The sequence below is a fragment of the Chamaea fasciata genome, unplaced genomic scaffold (genome assembly GCF_029207755.1).
Source record: "Chamaea fasciata isolate MVZ Bird 193981 ecotype frontalis unplaced genomic scaffold, bChaFas1.0.hap1 SCAF_3, whole genome shotgun sequence".
NCBI lineage: Eukaryota > Metazoa > Chordata > Aves > Passeriformes > Sylviidae > Chamaea > Chamaea fasciata.
This window is the reverse complement of record NW_027094088.1, coordinates 21,176,608-21,204,473: the sequence shown is the minus strand read 5'-3', so window position 1 is coordinate 21,204,473 and position 27,866 is coordinate 21,176,608. Positions and strand designations below refer to the sequence as shown.

Here is a 27,866-nt window from a genome sequence, read left to right as displayed (position 1 = left end):
CCTAATTACAACCTGCACCTGAAGGAACTTACAAGAAAGATAGACAGAGTCTATTTACAAGGATGTGGAGAGACAGGAGAAGGGCCAATGGCTTCAAACTGAGAGAGAGTAGGTTTAGATTAGGCAATAGAAAGAAATTCTTTACTGCGAGGGGGGTGAGGACTGGAACAAGTTGATCAGAGAAGCTGTGGACGCCCCATTCCTGGCAGTGTTCATCTCAGGCTGGATGGAGCTCTGAGAAGCCTGATCTAGTGGAAGGTAGCCCTGCCACGGCAGTGGGGTTGGAACTACATGGTCCTTAGTGTCCCTTCCAACCCAAACCATTCTATGATTCTATGGGTTTATATCTACTACTAAGCTTTCCGTAGGGCCCTTTGTAGGATGCTTTAGTGCTCCAGATAAGACATTGTCTGCTTTCAAATGTCGTAATAGTTTTAAGGAATTTTGAAAACCGTTAGTCAAGAAGAGTATAAAAAAACACAGTTGCATATATAATCTGACCTGGGACTAAAGTGGAAAGATGTATATTTAGAAATAATGTGATGAAAAATGATAAGCATTCTCACACTTTTGCCACAGTCAGGTATCTTCATACCATCAGCAAACAAGGGCAAGACACTCAGGAGATGCCGCATGCTACTGCTTCCCTTGTTCTTTGTATGTGCTACTTGTAGTCGAGTCCTTTTTTGAGCCTGTGACAATTTCTACCTGAAGGGACAGCTGTGGCTTTACAGTGGTTCGGTGAGTTCTTAGAAAGGGCCACTCTCAGCCTGTGAAATAAAGGCCACATAACCAAAGGAGACAGTGACTGTACTTATACTCTTCAAGTTGGGGCGGAATTATTGCCTTTACCAAAGTGTAGGATACAAAAGTAAAATTAATTGTAAAACTCAATTGAGATCAGTGCTGAAGCTCAGTGAAACCAGTATTTCACTACAGATGTTTAACAAGACAGTTTTTCTCTTTAATTGCCTGGGTCCTGCACATGAACTGTGATGCCATTTGCCTGTAAAGCACGTGTTCTGTGAATCTTACTTACAACTCCTGCAAGAGCGTTGGTTCTCTTGCTGAATAAATACAGCCTGATATTAAAAAAATCCAAAAGAAGGTGATATATAGCCTTTTAACCAAAGGTAATAAAAGATTAATTTAATGAGAAAGGAATTTGTAGCTATCGGTATATTTCTGGTATTCATCAACAATACACAATATATTAAAAAAATTGCATCTGAAAATCCTATTCTTTATATGAATAAGAAGAAAAAACTGCTTTAGTATAAGTAAAATTCTCAGTAAGAAGAAACCGTATGTTACCAACCTTGCCAAATGCACATCTTTGGTCTTTTATATGCTTCATTCCATTTATCTTGCCTTTATGCAGACTGTAAGGAGGCTGGGATACTTGTATTCAAGAATCTAATTCAGGTTTTTATTCAGCTGAGATAAGTATCCAGCAGAAGGGGACAGCCCCATGAAAAGCTCACCCAGACTGCTATTGTGTGGTAAAAAGAAGGCATGCAGATGAGGAATGTAGTCCCGCATAGAAGTCTTCTATAAGTTACAGATGCTACTGCTTCCATAGAAAAATGAATCCTTGTACAAGGACGAGAGCATCCTCTCCGCAAGTGAAAAGGCATGGAGTAGGATGATCTTAAAAAAAGATCATTTTTAAAACAGGTGGATGTAAAATGCCTCTCAAAAGAGATATAGTGACAGGAAAGAAAAACACTTCTATATCCAGCAAACATTCTTATCAACAAGCTTTGCTAAAGTATTTGGGATTCCTAGGAAAAGCTCTCCAGAAACCCTGGTTTTAGGTGGGGGTGGAGAACAGCTTCTCCACAAAAACTCAAGTGTATTCAAAGGTACAGGCAGATAGAACTGTGGAGGGACAGTGATAGCAGAACTGTGGATGCCTCCAGTTGAATGACTGGAGAGTGTGTTGTAAAGCAGCCTCTATGACAGACCTCTAGGCAAAAAATCACCAGTTCTTCAGCAAAGAAGAACTTAACCTTCCTTGCACAGGTTAAGAATGGGGGAAAGTCTACAGTTTTCTTTACTTAACTCTCAAACAGTCTTTCAAAATACTACAGCTAGGTGCTTCTGCCTGGAAGCCTCTGTTTTGGCTTCTCAAAAAACGCATTTACTGATCCATTGGGCGCTGTGAACTTTTAAGCTTAATTAAAATGGGTATCAGAAATCTGTTTGCTATAATCTGTGGGAAAAATGATGGGATGGGAACTTTGCTTTTACTGTGCTTATTCAACCTTTCAGAGTGCCTTAGCCATGCACAGTTTTTCTGTGTGTATGTATTTATAACCTGTACTTTAGCTATGGGTGTCTATTTGCATCTCTGCAAATAGAGAGATGTACACCACTCAGGAAAGACCAATGCCCTTATCCAGGCTGATGGCAGAGCATGGCAGCAGGAATGCACATCTGGCATACTGGCAACAAGGCTCTGTTTCTGTTCTTTGCTACCATGAGTTGAAGATGGTGAGAATTTTTTTTTGAGATGTATTAAAATATCTTTGATGACAGAAGCCAGTTCTTCAAGAAAAAAACCTTTGCTCACAGAAAAGCATTGGTCTAACTGAAGCTTCCTATGGGAACCTGCACTTCAGCTCCACGATGGAGATAATAGGGCATTGACTTGATACTGCCAGGCTAGCTAAGGTGCTGGATCAGGCAGAGTAAAACTGTCTCTTGACTGTTGAGTATTCCAGGTGAGGGCCCTGACCTGCAGCAATCCATCTTCTGACCACCTGGCTACCCATGCAGTCAGTGCACACACTTCCTTCTTACTTTAGTGCCAGCAATTGCCTTCTTTTTTATTTCCTCTTCATCAGCATTGGCCTCTGATGCCCTTTGACAAAAGAAGAAAAGAGTTTTACTTATCCAAAATGAGAAAAAGAACTCTTAACAGCAGAGAAAATGAAGATGGCAAACTCCTGAAAAGAAACTATTTAGATAACCAAAGAACTCAGAGTCAGTCCATACCCACTTTCCTGATTCAGTTTCCTTTGCTCTATCCACAAACATCTATTTTGTTCCCTATGGCTGCCCCAGAAAGGGTTGTCCTTCTAATGCCAATGATTTTTTTTTTCTTTTTCACATAAGAACAAGCACAGCTTCTTCTGCAGTTTACAAGCACATACTATAAACAGAAATATATTGTAGGAGAAAGTAACCTTGATAACTTATGCAAATATCAGCGAAGAATGTGAGGATTAGATTAGAAAGGGTAAAAAAGGTTTAGTAACATGAAGAAGTAGCAAAAGGAGAAAAAGGGTGCTCCCACTGCTTTTAAATCTGTCTTTAAATTATTTACTTGGCACTTTGACCGCTCACAATTCAAATTATTTCATTAATCTTAATATTTAATCACAGTTTTTAATTATGCTAGTAACTTGAGGCTACTTCTTAACTCAGCAATAGCTTCATCTTCTATTAATAAATGGCACATACCCTTGGCTTTGACACTTACTTGCTGTGAGTGTTTCGGCTTTGGTAGAACATGCAGTTCAGGGCACTGTTATTGCATCTTAAATCTCAAATCTTCTTAAATTATCAGTGCAGCATTTAACCCTGATGGTAATAATTTAGCATAAAAATGTTCACTGTAGTTCTTAATGCTACTGTTGCTAAAATTGTAAGAGATCAGAGAACAAGTACTTATAAAATATCTTATTCCAAAAGATATTCTTCCAGATGATTTTTCTTCTCAGACTGGAGAAGAGACAGTCTGGTACCTGAGAGCTGTGGGTTGGAAGAATGTTACATCTCCATGTGTGGCTGGCAGGGTTTGGGATGAAGGACTTTTTTTAAATTTTTTTTATTTTTTTTGAGCTGCATGCTGCATGCCAGATGAACTCCCTTGCTGGGGTTACAGCGCTCGTGTGGCACTGGGCTGCATTGGTTTGGAGGCTGCTGGGGAACAGGGGCCATCCAGCCCAAAACCACCAGGGAACACTAAAAGATCTGGGGCTTGCTGAGCTATCTACTCTCCCCACAGCTCTCTGAAGTCTATGTGGCTCTGTGACAACTAGGGAATGTGATTTATGGGTTCAAGAAAGTTGACCATCTTTCCCCTGAGTCTCTGAGGCCAAATTCCTGTTTTTGCAGGCAGCATGTCAGATTTTTTTTTTCTATAAATTTGCCACCCCCTATTTTATAATATTAAGTTTTTGTTCTAATCCTCCTTATTGAGAGATTGCTCCAAAAGTTGGCTCTTCTCTTGCTTTTTGTGATTTCCAGCCAAAATTTATTCACAGAATAAATTCTGAATTTGTTGCCAACCTGGTTCCTTAGCTCAAAAAAGACTCTGATTGATCTACACACAGCAATCAGAGTCTTCTCAGCATTCATTTTGTCAGACTAAGTGAGCTGAGCTCGTCCAATTTCTTTTTACATGATTCCTCTAGAAATCTTTACTGTTCCTCTTCGGATTAATTTTTGTGGATTGAGGATGACTAGAACTAAGTGCACTTTTTCCTCTGACACTTCACCAGGGTTGGCATACGGCACTCTGATGGCACTTGCTGGCAAAATCTCACCACCTGTGTACTGTTGATAATAACAAAAATAATCAGTATGAGCAAAATGGTGGATTTTACAGTACCTCTGTTTGATTTGATTAAATCAGACTACAAGGGCTGAGCATATTATGTGGCATATCTTTGTATTTATACGGTGGTAAGACCAGGATCAGGAACCAGGACACAGTGGCCCTCATGGGTAGTGCTATGTGTAGGTCATCTGAAAGGATCAGTATCACAAATGTGTGATGTTTGGTGGCTTTCTGCTCAAGGAGCTGGCCACTTTGTGTTCTATTCATAATGTACTAACTCACCCCATCCACTTTTTGGAGAATTACTGCTTGTAAAATTTGTTTCCTGTCACCTGTGGCCACAAAGATTATCTTAGAGTCAGGTTGAAGCAAGCATTTAAGCTCAGCTGGACCCTGAATCGTCTAAGTCAGACCCGTAACATTTCCTGTGTGGTGTGTTGCTTTGAAGCAGAACAGATCAACACCAAGAGGAAGAAGAGAAGCATCAGCTTCCATTTCTTCCAAGCTCCAGTGTTAAAAATCCCTGCTAAATATTTGTTAGTTTACCTGTTAACCATTAGAAAGATTCATCAGGGTTATAAGATCCAACCCAGGCACTTGCAGTAATTACTAGTAAGAGCACTTTATGGTATCTGAAGAAGAAACAGGAAAAATAACATACATTTGGTGTCAGAAAAGCAAAAGGAAATGTGAGGGACGAAGGAGTTTGAATAGCAGGTAAGGACTACAACTATTGTATCTGGGCTTCTCATGAAACTCATCAGACAGAGGGATTTAAAAAGTGTTTTTACCCTTCAAAATAAAAGTTTCTAAAGAGCTAGGTGGGCAAAAACTAGTTACTCTTCTTTTTTCATTAACCTCAGGCCACAGGCAGTGGATGTAATTTAATAACCTACAATTAAAGAAGAGCAGTCTAATTACCAGTTTGTGCTAAAAAAAAAAGTCGAGAGTCACACTCTTTGAAAGAATGAAATTCTGAGAAGATTAATTGCAAGTGAAATACTCCAAAGAGAAATTTATTTAATACTGTAAAAATAATACCTGAATTTTGCTGTTTACGGGATTCTAATTTTGAGATCAGATTGCAGTAAAGAGATCAAAATTGTGAGAGAAATATGGAATGAGATTCTGACTCACATGTAGAAGCATCTGTGTTACTGTGCCAGTCTGGAGAACGTTTTTGGAGGAGAATGCAAGTCTTAGAAAGAAAAAGGGTGATGCTACAGAAGATTGGACTGACAAACAAATCTTAGTAAAAAAGAATTAAAAGAGTTGACAAAATAATTAAAAACCCCTTCAACAATTCCCCTCTCATATGGAGCGAAGAAGTAATGTGAAAAAAAAAGAAAGTTTCAACTTGTCAGAACAAATGGGAACAAAGCAATTCCTGACCTTTGATTGAGCTACTATTTTGCAAGAAACAAAGCTATCTATGGGAAGCCGTACCTAAAAGGAAATTAGGTAGAAGTATTCTGCACAGCAAAGAAGGTTTTTCCATGGAGATTGCTCAGATTGAGCCCTATTTGAGATGACTGAAATGTGCCCTTGAACATTAGTGGCATGAGTGAACATGAGTTGCTTATAAACTGGATACTGATACCCAGATCAATATGAAACCTTAAATCAAATTGGGTGCAGAGAAAAAAGCCCAGGTTGTACAGTGACAAAGTCAATTCAATAACAGCTGTATACAAATGAAATGTAATTTCAAGGCCTTGAAAAGAGGATTTTATTTATTATTGAGGAAGACAGATGCTGGAAATATGTGTGGTGCTTCTTCTCCTACAGAGAATGCATAAGCTACAAGGCCAGAGCCATGCAGAGATAGAAAGAAAAACAGATTAGAAAACTCCAAACTAAATTAAGGTATAGGCAGCAAAGGAAAAATTAGAAGGGAAATTTCACATACATGCACACAAAACAAAATTGAAATTGTTATTATGGTTGTAAAAGAGCACTGAGAAAATGTAGAATGGAAATCGCAAGTATTTAAAAACATGCATGATGAAAGAAATTTTCTATCCGTGATCATGATATCCTTTATATGTTTTGGAGATTTTAGAAACAAATGTCTGTTACAAAGGAAAAAAATTAAAAAGGCTCAGTTCTCTCAGTGCACATTTACCACACTAAGAGAAAAATCCCAACCTGTCAAAGGAAACTCCTTGTGTAGTGTTCTCAAGTTACTGTTTTCTAGATCCTTTTGATACAAACGGACAAAAAGTACTTATTCACCTCCAAGAATCACTGAAACAGAGAGCACTTCTCAATGTTTAACATATGTATGCTCTTGTAATGAGGCCAGGGCGCACATTTTACCTACCTAAAGTTGATAGTCTGTACTAGAGAGAAAATTTATGTTAAGGGATAAATTAATAACTCACTTTGAATAATTGGCATTCTAAATTAATGTGTGACTGTGTTTTGGCTTGATTCACACACTGATTTTAAATATGATGGGTAAGTGGCACCCATGGCAACTCCTTTAAGTGGGCAGGCTCTTCCTTTGCCATGGTATGTGTGAGTGCTTCCCATTTCCTGGGGCTCAGAAGCAGGTGCAGGCTGACTGTCACTGCTGTACTGGGGCAAGACTCAGATGTGCACCAATCCTTTGTCCCTGAATCCTGCAGACCCAGTTCCCATGGCAAGGGAAGCCCAGGCTCAGCTGGAAGATGAGCCATGGCACGCTGTATCTGGGCGTTGGTCTGCAGGCTCTGTGCAGCAGGACCCTGGGGCGTGCCAAGGCATGCAGGGGAGTGTAAGCACAGACACTGACACACAGAATGTGAGAACCGACTGCTCCAAGTTTCCAGGCTTCCTTTGAAGTCGATGGGAATTTGCCTGAGTAAGGTACACATTAAAATGTAATAGAAGTGTTCGGTCTTGGCCTGTTAGGACATGGGTGTCAATAGAAAATGCTTCATTGCTGAAGTCGTAAGCAGCTCGCTAAATATTTGGGGCTTCAGAATACTCCACCCAACGGCTTGCTGGTTAGAACATGCACAGGTAGAAGATGTGAGCATAGATCTCCTCTCCTATCTCCTGAGTGTAGGTTTCAGCCACTGATTTGCACTAAGTGGTGACTTTGTTCTCTCCCCATTTCCTCCATCTCTTTCCATTTTTTACTCTGTCCTTGTTAAGCACCTAAAAAAAAGCTCACTAAAACAACACCTGGAATATGAATTGTGGACACTTCCTCCCTTGAGAGATTTAAATCCCAGAGCTTGACAGGGTTTAGTTCACTTCCTTTCCTAGGTGTTGCTCAGTGCCTGGCTGCTAGCAGCTCCTGGAAGACCACTGTGAGTTCCTCTCGTGGGGGACTGACTTTCCTCACACAGGAAACTCAGGCTCTAACTTTGGTCTGCATCTCCTGTGTTTAACTAAAATTAAAATCATCAGTGCAGAGCATGGTGACTCCTAAATCACTGTGTTGACTTAGCCCAAAGCCCAGAAGAGCTGAGGTGAAATCACAGGAGATTATGGCCATAAGTGAGAGATGATGATGGCTGATTTTATTTTAGTGATGTAAATAAAATGTGCTGCATCAATACACAGTAACTGATGAGATATGAGTCTGGACTGGAAGAAAGACAGGGTCAGTTACCCTTGTCCTCCCTCACTGAAGGCAAGTAGACCATGTAATTCCTTCCACAAGCTGGTGACCCTCCAGCCTCCAGCCTGACATTATCCATACTGTATAAGTAATAACTAGAGCTTATAGCTAGGGTGTAAGTGCAGTTATATGTAGATAGATATGTAGATAAAACAGATGTCTTGTATGTGCAAGTGGTGTATTGAGGATGCATTGCAGTTAAGACATCAGAAATTGTTACATACAGCTTCAGTGTTACTTACTTAGATAGAAATATGGCTGGCTGGGACACTTGAAATATAAGTTGTGTTTTTCCACGTATAGCTTCCTATTAAATATTCTACACAGCAGCTACTATGCTTATGTTCTTCCCTAAGTGGTCATTTTGAATAGCAAGCAGTTCAGCACTTATTGACAGGTTGCTTTCTTGTCTAAAAATAGAGGAATGTGTGGATCCTTGTACACAGCAGGCAGTCAAGTAATAACAAAAGTGATTGATGATAAAAAGCTTGCTTTCTACTCTCTTCTCATCAACAACCTATTGGGATCAAGAGAACACTAGAATAGAAATTAATCTTCCTTGAATTATTCTAAACAGTCAACTGATAGGAGATTTCTTTGATCTTATTCAATTGAAATTGATTAATTCTGTTAATTACTCTGTTTGAACTGAGTTAGCAGGAATTTTCTGCATGTTGCAGCGTCCTTGATGGTTTGCCTTCTCGCATGCCAAACAAGTAAACTTGGTAAAGAATGTGAAAGCAGATGATATCAACCAACTGTTTGCTGACTAAGACTGATAGTGACTATCAGTGATAAATATCTGTAGAAATGATCAGATGTAATTTGTTTCTCTACCTGGAATTTTTATTGAAACTGTCATTGGTTAAAATACATAAAGAGTCCTTGGGGCAGGAACTAATGAATTCTTCTGCCAAGAAAATGCATAATCTCTAAGATAGGAATATTTTCTCTCCTTCTCCCTCTGTCCATTTCGTACCTCATGAATCCTTAATCCCATAGGAAGAACTAGGATTACATTAGAGTTCAACACCTGCTGGAATATGGGATTGTTGTAAACCTAGGTTGGTTCCCCAAGTTTTATGCCATCTCCTTATTCCTGATGCTTGCCGGGAAGGTTCAGATTAACATTAATAGTGCAGGACTAACCTCCTACCTGGAATCTGTTTTTTTCCAGTTAGTAGACTGAATCTTACAGCTAGAGGAGATATTTGGAGTGCTCAGGAATGTACAAATAGACTGACATACACTGAAGGATTTGCCGCATACTGAGGACATGGTTGCTTCAGGTTTGTCAGCCATCCTGAAATGTCTTTGCTCTATCTAGCCTTCAGTCGAAAACAAAACTAATTTATTGTGCTAAAATGTTATTATTAAAAAAAATTATCAGTGAGTATTTCTGGAGAGAGGAATGAGAAATGAAACAGTAAAACCTGTTGTAGGTACATCCTATTCTATCTAAGCTTGAAAGTGGTTTGTCTTTCCTGTGTAGCTAGTAGGGACTTGAGCCAAAATAATTTCCAGAATACTTACCACCTCCCAGCCTTCTGGTGCAGGGATCTAATTTTCTTGCATCCTGCCTGATACAGGTTAGTCTCTGCTCTATAAAGATGCCTCTGGAGTGCCCTTCTGTGACACTACAGCTCAGCTGGAAGTCAGCAGCTAATTGACTCTGAAGAAACCCTTTATGCAACAGGAAGGCAAAACATCCCGACAAACTCAGTACTTGCTCTGGGGGTAAATAGGTCATTTACCGGTTTTCAGTAAAATTCTTTCTGCTGATGGCGAGAGAGGTGAAACTTTCTAAGCACTCATGTGAGTGTATTGCTATTTATATAACTCAAGTGTAAAACCTCTTGTGCACAAATATGTAAGTGAGAACAACAAATATAGCTCAATAGTATTTCCTAGAGATCAGATAAAATAACAGGGCAGTGGCCTGGAGTCCAGCAAAGTGCTAGGATCAATGATCTCTTAAGTGTGGCTTGCTTGAACTGCACTTACTTGAGCACCGGAGTGATAGGCTCTCTCCAGGAAGGTTAAAGATGCGGATTTAAATGCCTTTATGCAGAAGAAATATGTTTATGCAGAAGAAATAATTAGAGTCCTTTTTGCTTATCCTGAGAGAGTCTTGCAATCATTGCACTATTATGTAAAATCTGAAGGCTTTTCTTTTATTTATGTTTCTGAAGAAAGCAGTAACCATATCTACTGTTTGCATAGAATTTGTTCTGCTAGCCTTCCAAACAAGCCAAATAAAGGGCTATTTTCTGGATCAATTTGGCATAAGAATTGGGCATAATGTGGAGCAGCATGGTGGGAAGCATGTTTGTGTCCAGAGGCAGAAAGATTGTTCAGGAACATCAGCGGTGAAAACTGAGCCACACAGAAATTAAAATAAATTGCTTTTTTTCGGGGATCATTATTTTGCTTCGAGACACCTCTGTCCAAGTCAGATGTTATGTTTTTCACCTACAAAATGATATAAAACTCCCCAAAGTAGGTGACAAAAAGATAACTCCAGAACTGGAGGCAACACTTACATGCCATGGAATTATCATAATTAAGGAAGTTTGCCATGCTGAGGGGTCAGGGTTCCCAGTTTGAGTGTGCTGCTGGGAAGACCATACCTGCCCTGCCTCCAGAAGCTGGCAATACTTTTGTGTTATGCTGCACAATCCTTTGCATGCAGCAACTTGCTCTGAATTCCCACACAGTTCCCTGTGTGGGGTTCTGCTCTGATGTACAGCAAATATATCCAGGATATCCAAAATCCATCCAAAATCCATCCAAAATCCATCCAAAATCCATCACATCTGGATTACATGTATTTTTGAGAATTTTCTAGCAAGATGAAGGACCCACTCCCTTGACCCTGAAAGTTAGGAATAAGGGATGGGGTTTTTTCCCACACTTTACTAAAATCTACTTTACTAGTTATAATATTGTTATCAGAGCTGACTTTCCAAAACACTCTAGGCAATTTTTACAAGTTAGTAAAATCACCAGATCTTCCCTCTAAAATAAGGAAATGGCCAATAAGTCCCCAAGAATCTGGCGCAGATATTCAGCCTGAGGCTTCTTCTCACTGCTTTTGTTGTATTTCTTTCATTGTGACACTTGCATTGGATAAAGCCTTAGGTAAATTTTTCCAGTTGTAGTCCCCATAATATCTGAAGCTGTTATGAGAGAGAACATGAAAAGCTAAGAAAGCAATAATTTCAGGAATTGGTTTCTTTATGGCTTTTCTATTAGGTTTTTCCTGGCAATCATACTCATTAATTTGGTATAGTCCCCTTTTTAACACACACATACACAAAATCACAAAAAGTTTACATAAATTGTTATAGGGGGTCACTTATTCTATATTTGTTGCCAGTATAAATAATTTAGAAAAATAATTATTTTTATTGAAGAGTACCTTTTAGACTAACATAATGATTTTTTACAATTTTACTTGCCCTTGTATGTGATGGGGCAATTAATCTTTTTGGGCAAATGATTACAAAAATATTAATCTGCTGAGAATTTTAGAAATAGAACAGCTTTTTGTCCAGGCTGCTAAAATGAAATGGAAGTTTTATTATATTAATTTTAGCTGTTTTATATGAAGGGATCATACAAAATAACTTTCTCACTATTCACAGCCCTAAGCTCATCTGGTTCTATTTGGTGCCTGGGGTATTACAGCTGGAGTATATTTATATTTGCTTTGCAAAGAGAAAAATATGGGCCAGTCTTGCCCTGTATTTTCTACCTATATTTTCCTCGGAGCTGGAGTCTAGCTTTTAATGTTCCCTCTACCAACAGAAAATAAAACATACAACTGTGCAAGCCCATGGCTGAGTTTCTTTGCCTGCTTAACATCAGTGGCAGGACACAACAGAAAGACCTTTCTTTTAGCACAAGTATATAGATTAGAAGCCACTTTAAAGCTGAAAAGATGAGTATGACTCTGTAGCCAGTTCTCCTGCCAGCACAGTCCATAACTGCCAGTCAAAGATTAAGTCACCAAGCCCTGAATTTCAAGATCATGCTTTAAAGAAAATAGAAGGAAGTGCCTTCAAGGATGGAAGCACTGAGCAATGCCAATGCATGATGCATCTGAATGGCAGGAATTTATATTTCTTGTTGCCCAAATGCCTTATGAAAACTGGGCTCTGCTCACCCAGATTTGTACCTCTATGGTGTTAGTGGCATCTTTGTCACAGCAGAAAGAGCAAGCACTAGAGCAAGATACTGAATTAAAAAAAAAAAAAAAAAAAAAAAAAAGAGACTACTAAATGGTATCTTTCTTAAAAAAAATCTGTAACATCCTTTCCAGATATATCTCTGTGTAGCTGAACACAGAGTTTGCCTGAAAACAGTCTCTTGTGCATATTTGAAAATAATTCATATAATTCATAGATTTCATTACGTTTTTATGACTAAAGCCAGGTAGAGTAGAGTCTGGTGATTTTAAAACATAGATGATACTTAATGTTCTCCTTTTTCATCGCCTCATTTGTATTCTTTATTTCTGCTAGCAAGTTCTTTCATTAGCCCTGCATGATGCTTTCTCTTGTTTTCTCTTTGTCTGCTTTGTTTTGTTTCTTCCAAATCTTATTTGTGGATTACTCGAAAAGAAAATCACTAATGCTATTTTAGGTGATTTCCAGTGTCCTCTGTCTCTATTAAATTTAATTTACAGATTGTTGTGTCATATGTCTGTGTCACTAATTCTAGAGTTCCCTAAAATGTGGATGTAGTACTTTACAAATAAAAAAAGTCCTCAGCTCCTCAAGACATGGGTTAAAAGTAAGCTTACTGACTCAAGAAAAAACTCCCTTTAGAGTCAGCACAAACTTTGACCATTCTTGTCGGGCCTGAGTTGTGCAGTCACATGTATGGTTTTTCCTTTCAAAATATTCCCTGCTCTTCTCCAGTCTGCAAAGACAATATGGAGATTAGGTTTCCATCTCGTAAATTATCCAGTAGCACCATGAAAATCAGTTGCGTGGTCAGTACTGTTGGGTGTGGACAGGCAGATTTGAAATCTAGATATTCTCATTGTAAACCTCCTGTTTTGAAGAGACCACAATGGCAAAAATGGAAAACAAATTACAAACCAGCAATTTTGTAGAACATTTTGGTGATTACAGCAAAGCATTTTGTAATCATCCCAAAGCACTACTAGCTGTCCATCAAGGAGATCAGTAATTCAAAGTAGTCATAAGATTTTTCTGTGCATAAATAATCCATAATAATGGTGACATATGGCAATTCACATTTATCATGGATGAGAATGGCACTGAAATTTAGTTATAATAATTGCTTTTGAAGCTGTCCAAGCATAATAGATTTGTGGAAACAAATATGAAAAAAAACGGTGGCAGAACATGTGATAAATAAATCCCACTAGGTCTGATAACACAACATAGGCAGGGAGGAAACCCACTGGGAGATTTGCAAGTCAGTAAAGAAAAATACACATTCACAATATTAATTACAACAGTGGATGCTTTACAGGTTCTAAAACAACTTCCCTCTTGCTTCAAGTGGTTAAATAGATAAGGCTTACAAGCAACGGGAAGACTTAGAACGTAATTAAGACTGACAACTGAGCTGTATTAAAATAGATGAGCACATGTAAGCATTTTTTCTAGTAATTGATGAGGTAAGAAACAATGGCTTTTCTTCTGAATAAATAATTTGTCACACTGTAGGACAGGCAACTCATAGTGGATGTAATAACTTGCTAGTGAGCTAGAACTCGTTAATATTGTGTGGTGCAGTTGACACGCTGGAGGGAAGGGATGCCATCCAGAGGGACCCTGACACGCTTGGGAGGTGTCACTCAACATGAGCTGGCACTGTGCACTCACAGCCTCAGAAAGCCAACCAAATCCTGGGCTGCCTCCAAAGGAACACAGCCAGCAGGTCAAAGGAGGTGATTCCTCCGGTGAGCCCCCACTTGCAGGGCTGCATCCAGATCAGGGAACCCCAAAATAAGAAGGACATGGAACTGTTGCAGTAAGTCCAGAGAGTTGCTGATGAAGTTGGTAACAGGACTGGAGAATCTGCCCTACAAAGGCTGAAAAAGCTGGAGCTGTTCAGGGCAGAGAACTCATAGCAACCTTCCAGTACCTGAAGGGGCCATACAGGGAAGGTGGAGAGAGATTATTTGTCAGGAACTGTAGTGGTAGGAGAAGAGGGAATGGGTATAACTTAGAAAAAAGGGAAATTTAATTTAGATATCAGGAAGAAATCCTTTCCTGTGGGGGTGGTGAGGCACTTGAACAGGTGGTCCAGAGAGGTTGTGGATGCCCAAACCCTGGAATTATTCAAGGCCAGGTTGGATACAGCTTTGAGCAACCTCATCTAGTAGGAGGTGTCCCTGTTCATAGCAGGTGGGTTGGGACCAGATGGTTTTTAGGGTCGCTGCCAACACTTAACATTTTATGATTCTGTGATTCTGCAGTTCATAGTCTAGTTTCCCTGTGTATACTTAACTCATTTCAAAACGTGAATTGGAAGAGATCACATATTTTTCAATGGGTCTGTTTTAGGGCTTTACCATTTTCAGAGGCAGAAGAGGGCTGAGAATCACTCAACTGCAATTGTTTCCTGCCTATTTTGCCTTCTCCCCAGAGCTGAGAGGTTGTGTTTTTAGCATGGTCACTTGGAGCAGCCTGGCATCCTTGCTGCCTGTGAAGAACATGGTCTCCCTTCCCATTTGCTCCAAAGAGAAGCAGGCTGTGTGCCGTTAGTCCCTCATTTAGTTCAAATTCCCTAGCACAATACAACTAATGGTTTAATGTTAAAATACAGTGACATGGAATGGCCTTAATGTCATAATTATCCATAAAGAACTGACAGAGATCTTTTAATGTCTCCAAAGAAGTCAAGAGACAAGCAATTTGTAAGTCCTGCTGAATAAGTAAAATGAACCTTAAAATTAACTGACTATGTAAGTCCAGTAGTGTTTCTGCAAAGCTTTCTGGTAATAAAACTTAGCAGTAGCAGAGTTTTTTTTTATCCTTGACTTTAACTGGGTGTACAGTTTGGCCAACTTCTGAAGAGAGGCAGAGTTTTCCTGCTAACATGTGATGAGGAAGAGGGCATGCTGGGTTCAGCAGGTCCCAAAGCCTACAGCAATACACTATTTGATCAAAAGCACAGGTCCCCTGTGGCCAATTAAACAGGTGCCCACATGAATAAGATGCTGTTGAAGTCAGCGAGGCAAATGCCCTCACTGGAACCCTTGTCGTAACAGTCCCTTGGGAATGTAGAAATTCTCGGCAACTAAATAAGATTGAAGAAGGCTGGAAACTGTGGTGCCTCCCATTACACAGCTGGTTAAAGGAGAAGAGCATTCGCTGCCCACAGAGGTGGGGGCTTAGCAGAAGCCTCTTGCTCTGGGCACAAAGCAAGTGCTCTTCATGACCTCTCGGGGAGGGGATGGTTCCTGAATTAGGAAGAGGAAAAGAAAGTGTTAATGACAGGTAAGAGTACTTTTTGCTTGAGAGTTTTAAATTGGTCTTTACAGGGAAATACTTCTCTGGAATAACTATTTCCTTGCAAGTGACCTCCTGTCCCATCAAAGCTACGTTTAGATCATCTGCAGCTGTTATTTCCATGAATATGGGATTGCTATGTTTATCATGCAACTTTGACTCCCTCTGCATGCTGCATGCCTCTCTCTCTTGGCTGAGCCTACTTTTAACATTTCAAAGAGCTGAGCAGCTTCCAGCAGCCACCGTCTGTGAGTTTTGTGGTCATCCCAAACTCATGCCAATACATTTTTAGACAGCATTTGACAGTCCTGTACTTAGTGAGTTTTTCTCATGTTAGTGTGAAAGACACAAACCTGCTTATACTTAATCTTAGAATTTTTTTTCCAGTTCGTTCTGATAAATCTCCTCGGCTCAGCAGCAAATCCATTTGCTTGCAAGGCTGGAGCTCTGTGTCTTAGCCCCTTTTATTACTTAATTTTGTCTCTGTTGGTTAGTGGGAAGTTGTGCCAGTGCTGCATTTAAGTGTGTTTGTTTAGCAAATCTCAGGCCTGATGCGTCAAGTTCCAAATTTGAGTGCAAAATGGTCACACACAATATTCAAACAATGTGTGGTGTACATAAAAAAAAAAAAAAAAATTGGTGGGCACAACTCCATTGAGTAAAGGCTCGTGCTGTAAAAGGCCTCCAGAAAATAGGAGTTGCTGTTCACAATAGTTTTTATTGTAGACTACAAAAAGAATTACTGATTTTCTTGCTGAACTTGAAGATCATTGCTTTATGTGGAGTGTTTATATCCCTGCTAGAAATGAGAATGGACAGCTCAAGTCCACTCAAAGTACGTGGTAAGATGAGAATCCAACTGAGGATTACAAATGGGATCACAATAGGTCGAAAATATCAGCCAACTGTAAACTGAAAGTAGACATTGGAGATATTCACTAGGTAATTAATGGAAATAACTGTTTTCCCATAGATAGCTCTTCAGGCCTTAAGGTTAAGGTACCAATGCAGTTTTTTCTGGAGCGGATCTCAAAATAGTTTCTTCCCATTGGGTGGAATCCCTAAATTTAAGGCCTGGTCCAAACCCTCCTGAAGCTATTGGAAGGCTTCCCATGGATTTCAATTTGTAGGCAATAAATATGACCTTTTTAAAGCTTTTAAAAATAATTTCTTCACTCAAGGAAAAACAAAATCTCATTCCAAATATTTGGATTGCTAAAGAAAGGCATGTAGCACTATTTTCCACAGTATTTTATGGAGACGCAGGTCAGCAGGGATGAAAATATTCACGCCTATTTTCCCATAGGATGTTCAAAGAAATCCTGCTAAATGATTCTTTTCCATGAGGTAAGAACAGCCAGTGTTTGCATAGGCTAATGATTAAGAAATCTGCTGGAAAGAAAGGAAAAAAGATGGTTTTGTGGTTTTGTTGGTTTTTTTTTTTTTGTTGGGGGGGGGGAGTGGTATTTTAAAAATATCCAGGTGTGAGAATCTTTCATCTTTGAGAATTCCTTGAGTGAGGGAGTATCAGTAGCCAGAAGCAGACATTTCTCTTGTGTTTGAGTATTGGGACTGTGTTGATGAAGCCAACCCTGTGACTGATCTGCTTGCAAGGGGTTGTTGGACTGGGCCCAACTGCTCTCATTATTCGACAAGTGCTCTGCTGGTTTCCAGAGATGGGCAGCAATGAGCTACAGCTCCCTCTGAAATAGCAGAGGCAGCTTCCTGCCCTGTGCTGCATCTTGTGGAGACTTGTGGACACACTGGGTGAGAGTGGTGTGATTGATGTTGCTGAAATTGGAGTCCTAAGGAACTCAATATTACACTCATTTGTATTATGTCACATTGATATGGAGAAGTGTTAAAATAAGTGACTTCTAAAGTGTTTGCTGATGGTGCTGCTGATTTAAGCGGGATTATAGCCCATTAAACACCCGATGTATGACTGTCTTTGGCCATTTTACAGATACAGCCTCTGGCTTTAAATGTTTGAGACTTATACCCATTTGTTATGGTTAGTAATTTTTTAGACTTTTTAGAGAGTGGTTGTGGTACCAGTTTTTTGTTTCTCTTGGCAAATCCTCTTCTAGGATTTGTCTTCACGCTCTTCACCTCAGTGTGAACAACTGACCCACGGATAGAGTCACAGGTGACAGATGACTGGGAAATAGGGGAGTTAGCCCACGGCCAAGATAGCAAGGATAATTTCAGGCTTTTTAGTGGCAGAAAGCACAGTTGAAGCAGCATTTCTGATGTATCTATCAGACTGAAATGGAAGAAGGCGGTGCGCAGGCGGTGCGTGCGATAGGAGAGCAGCTACCATCCCTGACTCCTAGATCCCACCTAGTTAACTCCTTGCAGCAACACACCAGGGCTGCCAAGCACCGGGTTAAAATCAGGCCGAGCCGGGAAGGACGGAACCGCCTGGCCCTTCAGCCCCGCGCCCTTATCAGGCGAGGGCCGAGGTGTCCCCCTCTTGTCCCCCCTCTCCTGCTAATTAGGTGACATTTCGGACAGTTCAAAAGTTCACGGGGAAGCTCTGGCGAGGCGACCGGGTGCGCGGCTGGAGCGGGGACCGCCGGCAGGTCCAGCCTCGCCGGCGGGGTTGGCCGGTGCCTTCTCCTCCTCCCTCTCTCCCTCCTCGTTTGTTTCCTGTCGAGACCTCGCTCTCCGCAGGTACCGCTCTGCCTCCCCCGGGCTCCCCTTCCATCTTCCCCCGGCGCCCCTGCAGCATCTGCCGGCCGCCCAGGCGGGCAGCCTGCGCCGAGGGGCGCGGAAGGGCGCGCAGCCCCGGCGGGCCGGGAGCGGCACGGAGCGGCTGCCCCCCCGCCGGCGGGGGGCGCGGAAGGGGCGCGGGGGGGCGAGCAGCGGTGCGGCTGCTCGCCGCCCCACAAAAGGCACCGCCGGGCTCCGGCTGCTCCGCACGCCCCGCGCACCGGAGCGCGCACGGACACGCACACGCACACACACACACTCACACACACGCACACGCACACACAGAGCCACTCGCACGCACACGGAGGCACTCGCACTCACACACACGGAGCGCCGCGATGTGCGATGCGCGATGCGCGACGTGAGGCACCTCGCACGCCGCGGGGCCGGGGGGAGCCGGCGGGATCCGCGTTGCCAGCCCGCCCGCCCCTGCCGCTCCCTCTCCTCCAGACCCATCCATCAGCCTCTTCCTCTCGGTCTGCTCCTGCCTTTCTTTTCTTTTCCTTATTTTTTTTTTTAATTATTTTTTTTTTTTTAAATTTGCTCTAACTGTATCTACCCAAGCATAGAAAAAATGCCTGCCCGTGGAGCGAGGAGAGGGCACCGGGTCGGTAAATAAGAAGTGAGTACGAGCACAATGGCGTGCCTCCCCGCTCCCAGCCCTGCGGATGCTGCATGCGCCCCTGCTTCCCCCGCACCGGACCCCGGGATGCTCCCCGCGGCGGCCCGGGGCTCCTTTGTACCTTGCCTGGCTCCTTTCCCCTCCCTTCCCGGCCCCGCTCGCGCCGCGCCCCGGCTCCGCCACCGGCCGCCTCGCCCCCGCGCCGCTCCCCGCGGCGGAGCATCCCAGCTGGCGGCAGCTTCCCGGGGGCTACCGGGGCTGCACCCCACGGGGGCGGCGGGCGTCCCCCGGGAGACCGGCCGCGGGGAGGGGGCGGCGGGGCCAGCGGCGGTGCCCGGTGCCCGCTCCTTTGTTCGCCGCCGGCGGCCGCGGCGGGTCGGCGCTGCTCCGGGCGGGCTCGGCGGCCCCGGCCGCGCTGAGAGCGCTCGCCGGCAGCGGCCCTGGGGGCTCGGAGGGGCTCGCGGGCTGCCACGGGAGAGAAGGCGACGGCGGGAAAGGGGCTCCCCCCGCCGAGGTGCGGGACGGGGGGGGCCGTGCCCGATCCCCGGGTGCCCGTGGGGCGGGGGCCGGAGCTGTGGGAGGCGTGACCGCGGCACGCGTGGAGTGCGCGGCTCCCACCCCGCGGGCTGCGAGGGGTGCCCCGGGTCCCCGCTCGGGCCGGGCTGGGGCTGCTGCTCTCCCCCCGACCCCTTCTCCCGGAGCCGCGGCGTGTGCCGGAGCCCGGCGGGTTCCCAGGCGGTGACTCTGCCGAGTACCACCGCCTTCCCTGCAGGGACGCGTCCCATCTCCGCCGTCCTGTGGGAGACTTTCCTTTAGATTTAGATCTGAGCTTTTCCCACCAGCGGCTAGGTGAGCTGTCTTGGCCGTTTAAAACGTACTGGTTCTTCAAAACAATTTAAATATAGCTTGTGTGGTCACTGCTGTGACCATCTTCCCACAGGAGACCTTTTACCTGCACTTGATGTGGAGGATTTTTTTAGTGCCCATGTAGTTACTGGTAGTCACATGAGTTATGCAAGTACTTGATTAACACACTCGGCCACTCTTTTCCTAACCCGATGGGGTTCTGTAGCTGTAAATAGAAATACCTGCTCTAACATATGCTTGCCTCTTCCAGGAAGCACATGTGTTGTACCACTGTTTTCTGAAAGGTGTAATCAATAAACAATTAGCCCATTAAGACCAGTATGATGAGCAATGTCTTATTTTTACTGTTGTGTCTGGGGAGTTTAGAAATGTTCACGCAACTGTTCTCTGAGAGCGTTTGTTGAAGCATAGGACAAAATAGGTGAGAGAGACGAGGTTTTGTATTTTCCTGATACTTCTGTAATGCTGAGGTAGAACACAGCTGGAAAGATGCTTAGCACTGCTTGAGAGAGCAGCAGATGTAAAGAATCTCTGCAGCAAACTTTACCTTAGAGTAATTTAGTGAAATGCAAGGGTGTAGGGGAAATGATTCAATATCGTAGGGGACAGACACAGAAAATGTTGCAAATGTTCATACACATGTAAGATGGACACTACTACTCAGAGCAACAGATATGTTGTAAAGTGTCATGGGATTAAGAGAAAGATCCAGCAGTTCAAGAATTCCATTTAGAGGCAACAGAGTTCAATTAATCTCTTAGCAAGAAGGTTAGTTAGTGAAATCTGAGTGGCACAGTAAACATTAACTTTCTTTTTCTATTTTTGCCAGTGGCGGCACCTGACTTGCTGGATCCCAAATCGGCCACTCAGAACTCCAAACCAAGATTATCATTTTCCACCAAGCCTACCGTGCTCGCTTCACGGGAGGAAAGCGATTCAGCCATTAATGTTATGAAATGGAAGACAGTCTCGACAATTTTTCTGGTGGTAGTCGTGTATTTAATAATTGGAGCAACAGTATTTAAAGCCCTGGAGCAGCCTCATGAGACCTCCCAGAGAACCACCATTGTGATTCAGAAGCAGACGTTTGTATCTCAGCATTCCTGTGTGAATGCAACAGAGCTTGATGAACTGATTCAGGTAATCCATACCAAACCCCTCATCACCTTGCCTTAGAGGAACAAATCATAAATGGCAGTACTGCAGTGATCAGGGGCAAAACCTTTATAAGCAAAGCTCTGTATTGGCCGAGTGATGTAACAAGTGTTAAGACCAGAAGCTGAGCATTTGCATTTTCATGCAAAGCCTTATGGTTGAAAAGCTATTGCTATTTTTAGGTCCAGTATGCTTGGTAGAGGGCCTTTTCACTGAAGCCTCCCATTATGCTAATTAAATGATTATTCATCAGCAATATATATAATTAATAGTTCACAAAGGAATTGATATATTGATTGTGCTTTACAAGTTCTGTCAATATTTGAAGTGCCTAATTCTGAGGAAGAAGCTACACCATCCATTGCCTTGAAGGACTCCTAATTTACTGGGATTTTATCAAGCTAGCGTTCCAGCTGTATGTTTCTTTATATTGATTTTGTTTTAAGTACAGGAAAGTACCATGGACTTCCTACTTTGATCTTAAATCTCAATTTTCTTTGCTTCTTAAAGGCACATCCACCAACGCTGTACACTGCTGTGTTTCTACTAACATGACTTTACCCTTGCAGGTCACCTGCCTCAGAACCATGGGAGAGATTTATTTGCAGTAGCACAGAACTAGATCCGGAACCTTATAAATCCCCTTCCAACTTAAATCCCATGTTCTTATGAATATCCAGTGGCACTGGAGGGAATAGCAGAGGGCTGCCAAATCACATCAGTTCTGGGCATGGGACAATGAAATGGGAGACTGGAGTGAACAGTGAAGAGTTGGCAAGGATTGACTCCTTCCTTAACAGTGGCCATGGGGCTATCTGGGTCTACAGAGCCCAGGATGGGACAGGGAGAGCAGGAGGGGGTGTTGGGCACCTAGACTGTGGTGAGGAGGAATTCTGGAGCGTGCCAGATGCATGGACAGAAAAGATTTCTGAAAGTGTTTTCTGTCAGCAGATATGGCTGGGAGTTTAGAAGTTGATTTTACCTCTCTAGACCAATCTGCCTTGAGGATCAGAATGGACATGGGGTTTTTTTTTTCAGTTTTAAATATGGAGTTTTGTTGTGCTGAGTTATTTTTTATGGTACACTACTGAATTTTAAAGGTAAGCTGGGAAAATGTCTTGTATTTTGTGATTTCTCCCCTGCCTTGCTGCTAAAATGTGTTCCAAAACTGCTACCCTTTAAATGCCTGTCAGACAGCTCCTCTCTCCACGAGCCCGACCAGGCATGCCTGAGGAGATGCTGCTGATAGTGATTTAGATGCTGTGTAATAACTCTGTTCCAGTGGTTTGACCAGCAGAATGTGAGACAATCTTTCAGAGAAATATACAAGTACAGTCTGATAAAAATAACTCTTGTAGCTACTATAAATATCCTCCTATGAAATTTTTAGGTCAGATACTGTACTTGTGAAGATAAAAAAAGAAATTTTGGAGGAATATTATCTTACATCATCTGTGAGATGGACCTTAAGGCAAAAACTGTTGAAGTTTGCTCTGGAGTACTTAGATATTTTAGCATTTATGATTCTCTGCCCAGAAGCACAGATTGATAATAAAAACCACTTCATCAGCATTCAACGCCCATTTGATGTTCTGTGTAAAATAAATGAGTTTCAGTACAACCATCAGAGCACAGATAACCATATCAGCATTAGCTTCCATCTCCACTTATGATCCTGCCACAACCAGAAAAACACGGGTGTGTGAAGCATGGGGAGGTGACACAGCCTCCCACAGCACGTGGATGAGAGACAATTGTGGGAAGAGCTTTCTCTGTGTGCTCTTGGGGTAAATGGAAAATTTAATGTGCCCTTGTTCCCTTCTGCTTCTCTGTAAAGAGCACCGCGATGTGGAGGTGGAAATGTGCTGTTGGACTCCTTTCATAGGAGCAGAGCTGGGGCACGGGAGCCTGTTTGGGTACCTTGCTTTATGCAGAGTAAATGTTAGTGAATGACAACAAAATTGTTTAAGGGTTGGGAAATTCTGCTTGCCAAAAGTAAAATGGGAAAACGATGGTAAAACAGTCTCAAATTATTTTTTCCAGGTCTAGGCTTCTTTCTCACATATGGGGTCTTATTTCTCCCCTAGTTGCCACTTTGTCACAAAAACTAAATTAGTAAAATACATTTTGTCTCCCTGGGATTATGTTTGACTGCTATTACAATATAATGCAGCGTTTCTTTAGTTTTTGTTGGATGTCTGTATGAATAAAAATAAATAGTGCGTGCAAGGAAAAAGCAAATGTTATTTAAGAATTCACTGAAAGCTATAAAACCGAAAATTAATATGTAGAAGGGAGCTGGAATGATTAGTTTGTGTGAAGAAAATTACAGAGCTTAGAGACTGTAGTGTCTTCTTTAATCAAGTATTTACCTTGAGTCGAACTATAATGAAATTTATTGCAACTTTTCTTTTTGAACTTCATGTTCTGGGAATCCAGATACTGGTTTGGCTCTTTCATACTGGTCATTGTGAAGATTGAAAAAGCCTGGTATGACAAGCACCTAGAACAAACTTCTGCTCTGTAATTTAATCCTTACTCTGAATCAGGCTTGAATACCCCAAGACTGTCCACAGGCAGTACAATGTGTTATAGCTTATTCAGCTGAGTACATCAGAGAGACTAACTGGAGAGCACAAATTCAGCTAAAAAAAAAAGTGCAAGTGGAATGACAGTCCAATTTCCAGCACCCAAGAGCCATGGAGTTTCCAGCACCTTGGCTAAAATCTTCCTTTTGTCACAAATCTGTTTTAAACAGTGTTGTGTGTTTCTATAAATACACACAGGATAGGGATTTTTCCCTTCCTGTCTTCCCCATCGTTATTTTACCTCACCAATCCTCAGAATCTCTCCTGGTACAACAACATATAATGTTGCCAACTCTTCAGCAGGCACAAGTTTATTCCCTGGGTTTTGAATTCCTGAAACTTAGTATTGTCACACTGATCGTGTGGCTCCTCTGGGTGTACTAGGTGAGAATTATACTTTTATAGACATTATATATTTTATATAGATGTAAAATATAGGGCAACAGAGAGCTGCTATGCAGCCTAGAAAATGTGCAAAGGTAATGGAATAGAGTACCTTGAGGGTGGCAGTGAGGTAAATCCAGCTGCCTCAGAAAAAGAACTTATGTCTTCCTCATAACTTTTCAGCCCAGTCCAGCAGTGTTTTTCCTGTGCTGACAAAAAAAAAAAAACAAACCAAAAAAAACCCCAAAATAAAACAGACAAACAAAAAACCCCAACAAAAAAACCCCCAAAACCCAAGAAACAGAACTAACCCCCCCCCGGGGAAAAAAAAAAAAAAAAAAAAAGACTTGGCCTTCATGACCTCTTCTGTCTCTGACTTCATGGTCCAGTGTTGCAAATCTTTCAGTCTAAAGCACTTCAGCTGCTTGTTGCCTTACTGTTGCAGAATATACCTGCAATGAATAACAGCAATGCATGACCCTGAGAGGTACGTCCAGGTACATAGTTCCTTTGATATTTTGTGAGCACTTCCATTTAGTACCAGATTAAAAACGTGCAGAAGTCATGCAGAGCATATCTGTATACCCAAGAGAACAGTTTTTCCAGGCAATTTCAACTCCTTTTGCTGTAGCCTGAAGCCAGCATTAACAGCAGCATTAAGTGGATCACTGGATGCTGTCCCCAGTGGTGCTGAGGTGGGCAGCGCACAGCATTTAGTGGTGGCATATCTAAATTTTCAACTAGAGAAATACCCCGGGAGGGAGGCTTGGGAAAGTACAAACACTACCTGGGTGAGTAATGAGAATACAACAGAACAGCAAGCTGTGCATGATTTGATGTTAAAATTCACTTTTAAAAAGTTTCAGTTGGAAGATCTTACAAGGGTCTCATTTATTAAAAGATGAGAAAGCATTGGTTTGGTAAAGGTAATTTGTGATACCTAATACCTTATAAAGCTGCAGAAAGGAATGTGGCTAGGTTCTTTCCTGCTATTTCTTCTTTTGGAGAAGAGCACTCTACAATTCATCATGAACGGTGTTTTGGTTTCTCTATCTGTGCCTGCTCTCAACTTGGCCCTGCCATGCAATGCAAAGTAACTGTCAGGTGACAGAATAAAAGAGTAAATGTAGTTCAGACTGTGTGATTTAATGAATGTGTGACAAAGTATGTAAACCTGATCTTCATTTACACTAAAGATTTTTTTAATGTCTTGTATCCAACAATTTTTCCCTCTCCACTGAGCTTTTTGTTGGTAGAAGCTGGTAGAAACCTGGGACTAATCCAGCTATACGCACAAATAACAATAAGCATTAAAGAATGAAATAATTCTCTAACTGGAGCTCTTGTATCTAATTATTTCAATCTAATTCTAATTTTCTTTTAGTTTGTTGACTGTTTCCTTTAGCAAGCTTGCCACTAAGCATTTAAAGTGTTAGAGATGTCTTCCAAACTCAGATGCACAAAATGTATTGCCAAGAACTTGGAAAAATTTCCTGCCATATTTATGTACCTGTGCATGGTAGCAAATATAGAGAGACTGTAGGTTACACTGCTGGTGGTCAGGTGGCACTCATGTCCTCATGCAGTGCTGTGCAGGCATGGGATACTTGTGTCTTCATGACATCTCCCGGGGTTGTCTCTGGGACAGGTGAGCCTAACTGAATCTGATATTCAGCAGCGTCATAAAATAGTCATTACTGCTGTTTCATACACCTCATTCCCTCTAAAGATCCTATAGAGGAAATAAGGTGCATGAAAAAACAGTGAATTTGCTTTCTCCTTGCCCAGAACTCATGTTGTTCCTAGGACTTAGGGACGTGGCCAGCGTTTTGTGTTGTGGGATGTCTTGGCAATTAGAAACAACTGCTTGCCCCCTGCCAAAGAAAAAGCTGATTGGAAAAAAAAGAAAGAAAAGAGCTCTTCATGTAAATACCACCTAATTATATATTGTTCCGCAGTTATTTGTTCGTTTTGACCTTTTTAAACTAAAATTGAAAAAAATTCCTTTTAATATCCAAGCAAGTTGTTTAACGCATTATTTTTGCATACAAAAAAAGGAAATAAGAAAAAAATTTAGTTATATTGTTTTAAATATCTAGACTGTCCCTGCAAGCTGGTGTGAATTATTATAGTTATTTTAGTAAGTTAGTTCTGAAATTAATAAAGCGTTTTCAAGTAAAGGTACAATGGAACATAAGTTAATAATAGAACATAGCTAATTTCTTGTTCCTTTAGCAGAAAGACCCTTCAAATATATTTATTCTGAAACCCTAACAAGTGGAAAAATACTCTTACACTAAAAAGCAAAATTTTTTAATATGTTCCAAGTGCAGTGTGTGGCAATTCTTGTCTAATAAAGCCTTCATTTTGAAATCTGAATAAGTTTTCAGGGTGCTGCACCAAGCTGTCTCAGCAGTAGTACTTTTGTAGAGTTTTAAACCCAGCCTCTTTCAGGGTATGTGGCTGCTTCTGGAAACTGAGTGCCCAAAAAAATGTGCTTGCATTTAAAATAAACAAACAAACCAAAAGAATTAATGAGCCACCAGGATTAGCTGAAGTGTGGATCCTACAAGTTGGTTCTCCGTGGGTTCTATGTGGGCTTGTGGCCAATGTGGGGAGAACAGCTCTCCATGCAGGGGTCCAGAGTTGTGTGCCATGCCTGTTTTCATCTCACATTTGTGTCAGCTGCATTGCCCCTTTTCTTTCCATTCATCTCTTAGATTATGAATGAGACCAAAATGGGGATTTTTTTTTTTTTAATCTCCCTTGAGGACAAGTGCTTTTTTTACCTCTTTATCTCTCTCGAGGGAAGCCTGACATAATTATGAATGACATGGGAGCAGTGTTTCTTTCTTCAAACTGGCATCACCAGAAAGTCATCATGGCTCCTTATATGATTAATTTCTTGTAAAAATATTTTACTTTAAAGTATGTATTTGCTGTGGCTTCATTTTTATAGTTGAAGGTAGGTAACTACATTAAGCTGTCCCTCCACCAGTAACTGATTTTGTCTCTTTCAGAGGCTTCTTTACAATTTGCATCGTAGCCACAAGAAAATTATTTTTGCCTGAAAATAATTTTTCAGGTATATATTTAATTCCAATCAGATAAGCTCCTTGAGCCCTGATTATGTAGAAAACTGTTAAAATAAAGAAGTGTAAATCCTTTCTCTCCAAAAGATTAGAAGGTATTTGAGTATGCTGTATAATTTTTGTAGATAGGAAAACACAGAAATGCAAAGACCTGTATAATAAATACAAAAATTTATTTAGACAAGATTAAAATGTATTAATTAAACCTATTAAGATTAATTAAACCTTGAAGAAAATTTATTTATTCTTTGAATCACAACATTTGCAGACATTTTCAGTCCTGTGAGCTGTAGCTTACAGGTACTCTAAGCAGGAACCGTTTGAGGTAGTTTGAATGTATCTGTTTAAACACAAAATATTCTTGGTCTCTCCTTTTGCAATTCTTTCCAGACTCTCCAAAAGAAAGCAGGAACTATCCCATGTCAGGATCTTAGCCTGGAAGAAGCATTTATGCTTTCTAAAACTTAAAGCCTTGAAAAGATTGATAGACCAGCATAGAAGAAATTGAGGCTGCACTATATTTTATTTATTTATCTGATGATCCAAAATACCATTGCATCAGTTTTTTTAATGTGCCATCTGCATTTCAGTTATGAAGCTTATGACAAATTGCAAATATCAGTAGCAGAACTGCCTGTTGATGATGTTTTCAAAGCAATGAAAGAAGAAATGAAGGACTTTGAAAGCAGTTAAGACACGAGGCACAGGAGCTGTAGTTTGAGTTGTTGGCCTGTGCACGTGTCGGTCCTTAGTCAGGTGTCTGC

The 27,866-nt window shown here is 41.6% G+C and overlaps 1 protein-coding gene across 3 annotated transcripts in view; it reads left to right on the top strand.

Moving 5' to 3' along the window:
* Window positions 1–27,866, top strand: part of KCNK2 (potassium two pore domain channel subfamily K member 2) — a 105,531-nt gene that overhangs the window by 9,324 nt on the left and 68,341 nt on the right. For 2 of the 3 annotated variants that reach the window (XR_010719945.1, XM_066178274.1), the window contains exon 2: window positions 20,713–21,023. Coding sequence is in view for 2 of the 3 variants with exons in the window: in XM_066178274.1 (XP_066034371.1) it covers window positions 20,713–21,023 (311 nt within the window). In the remaining variant the exon portion in view is untranslated. Of the gene's footprint in view, window positions 1–18,607; window positions 19,017–20,712; window positions 21,024–27,866 lie in introns of those variants that run through there. The other variant, XM_066178275.1, reaches the window with a different exon arrangement.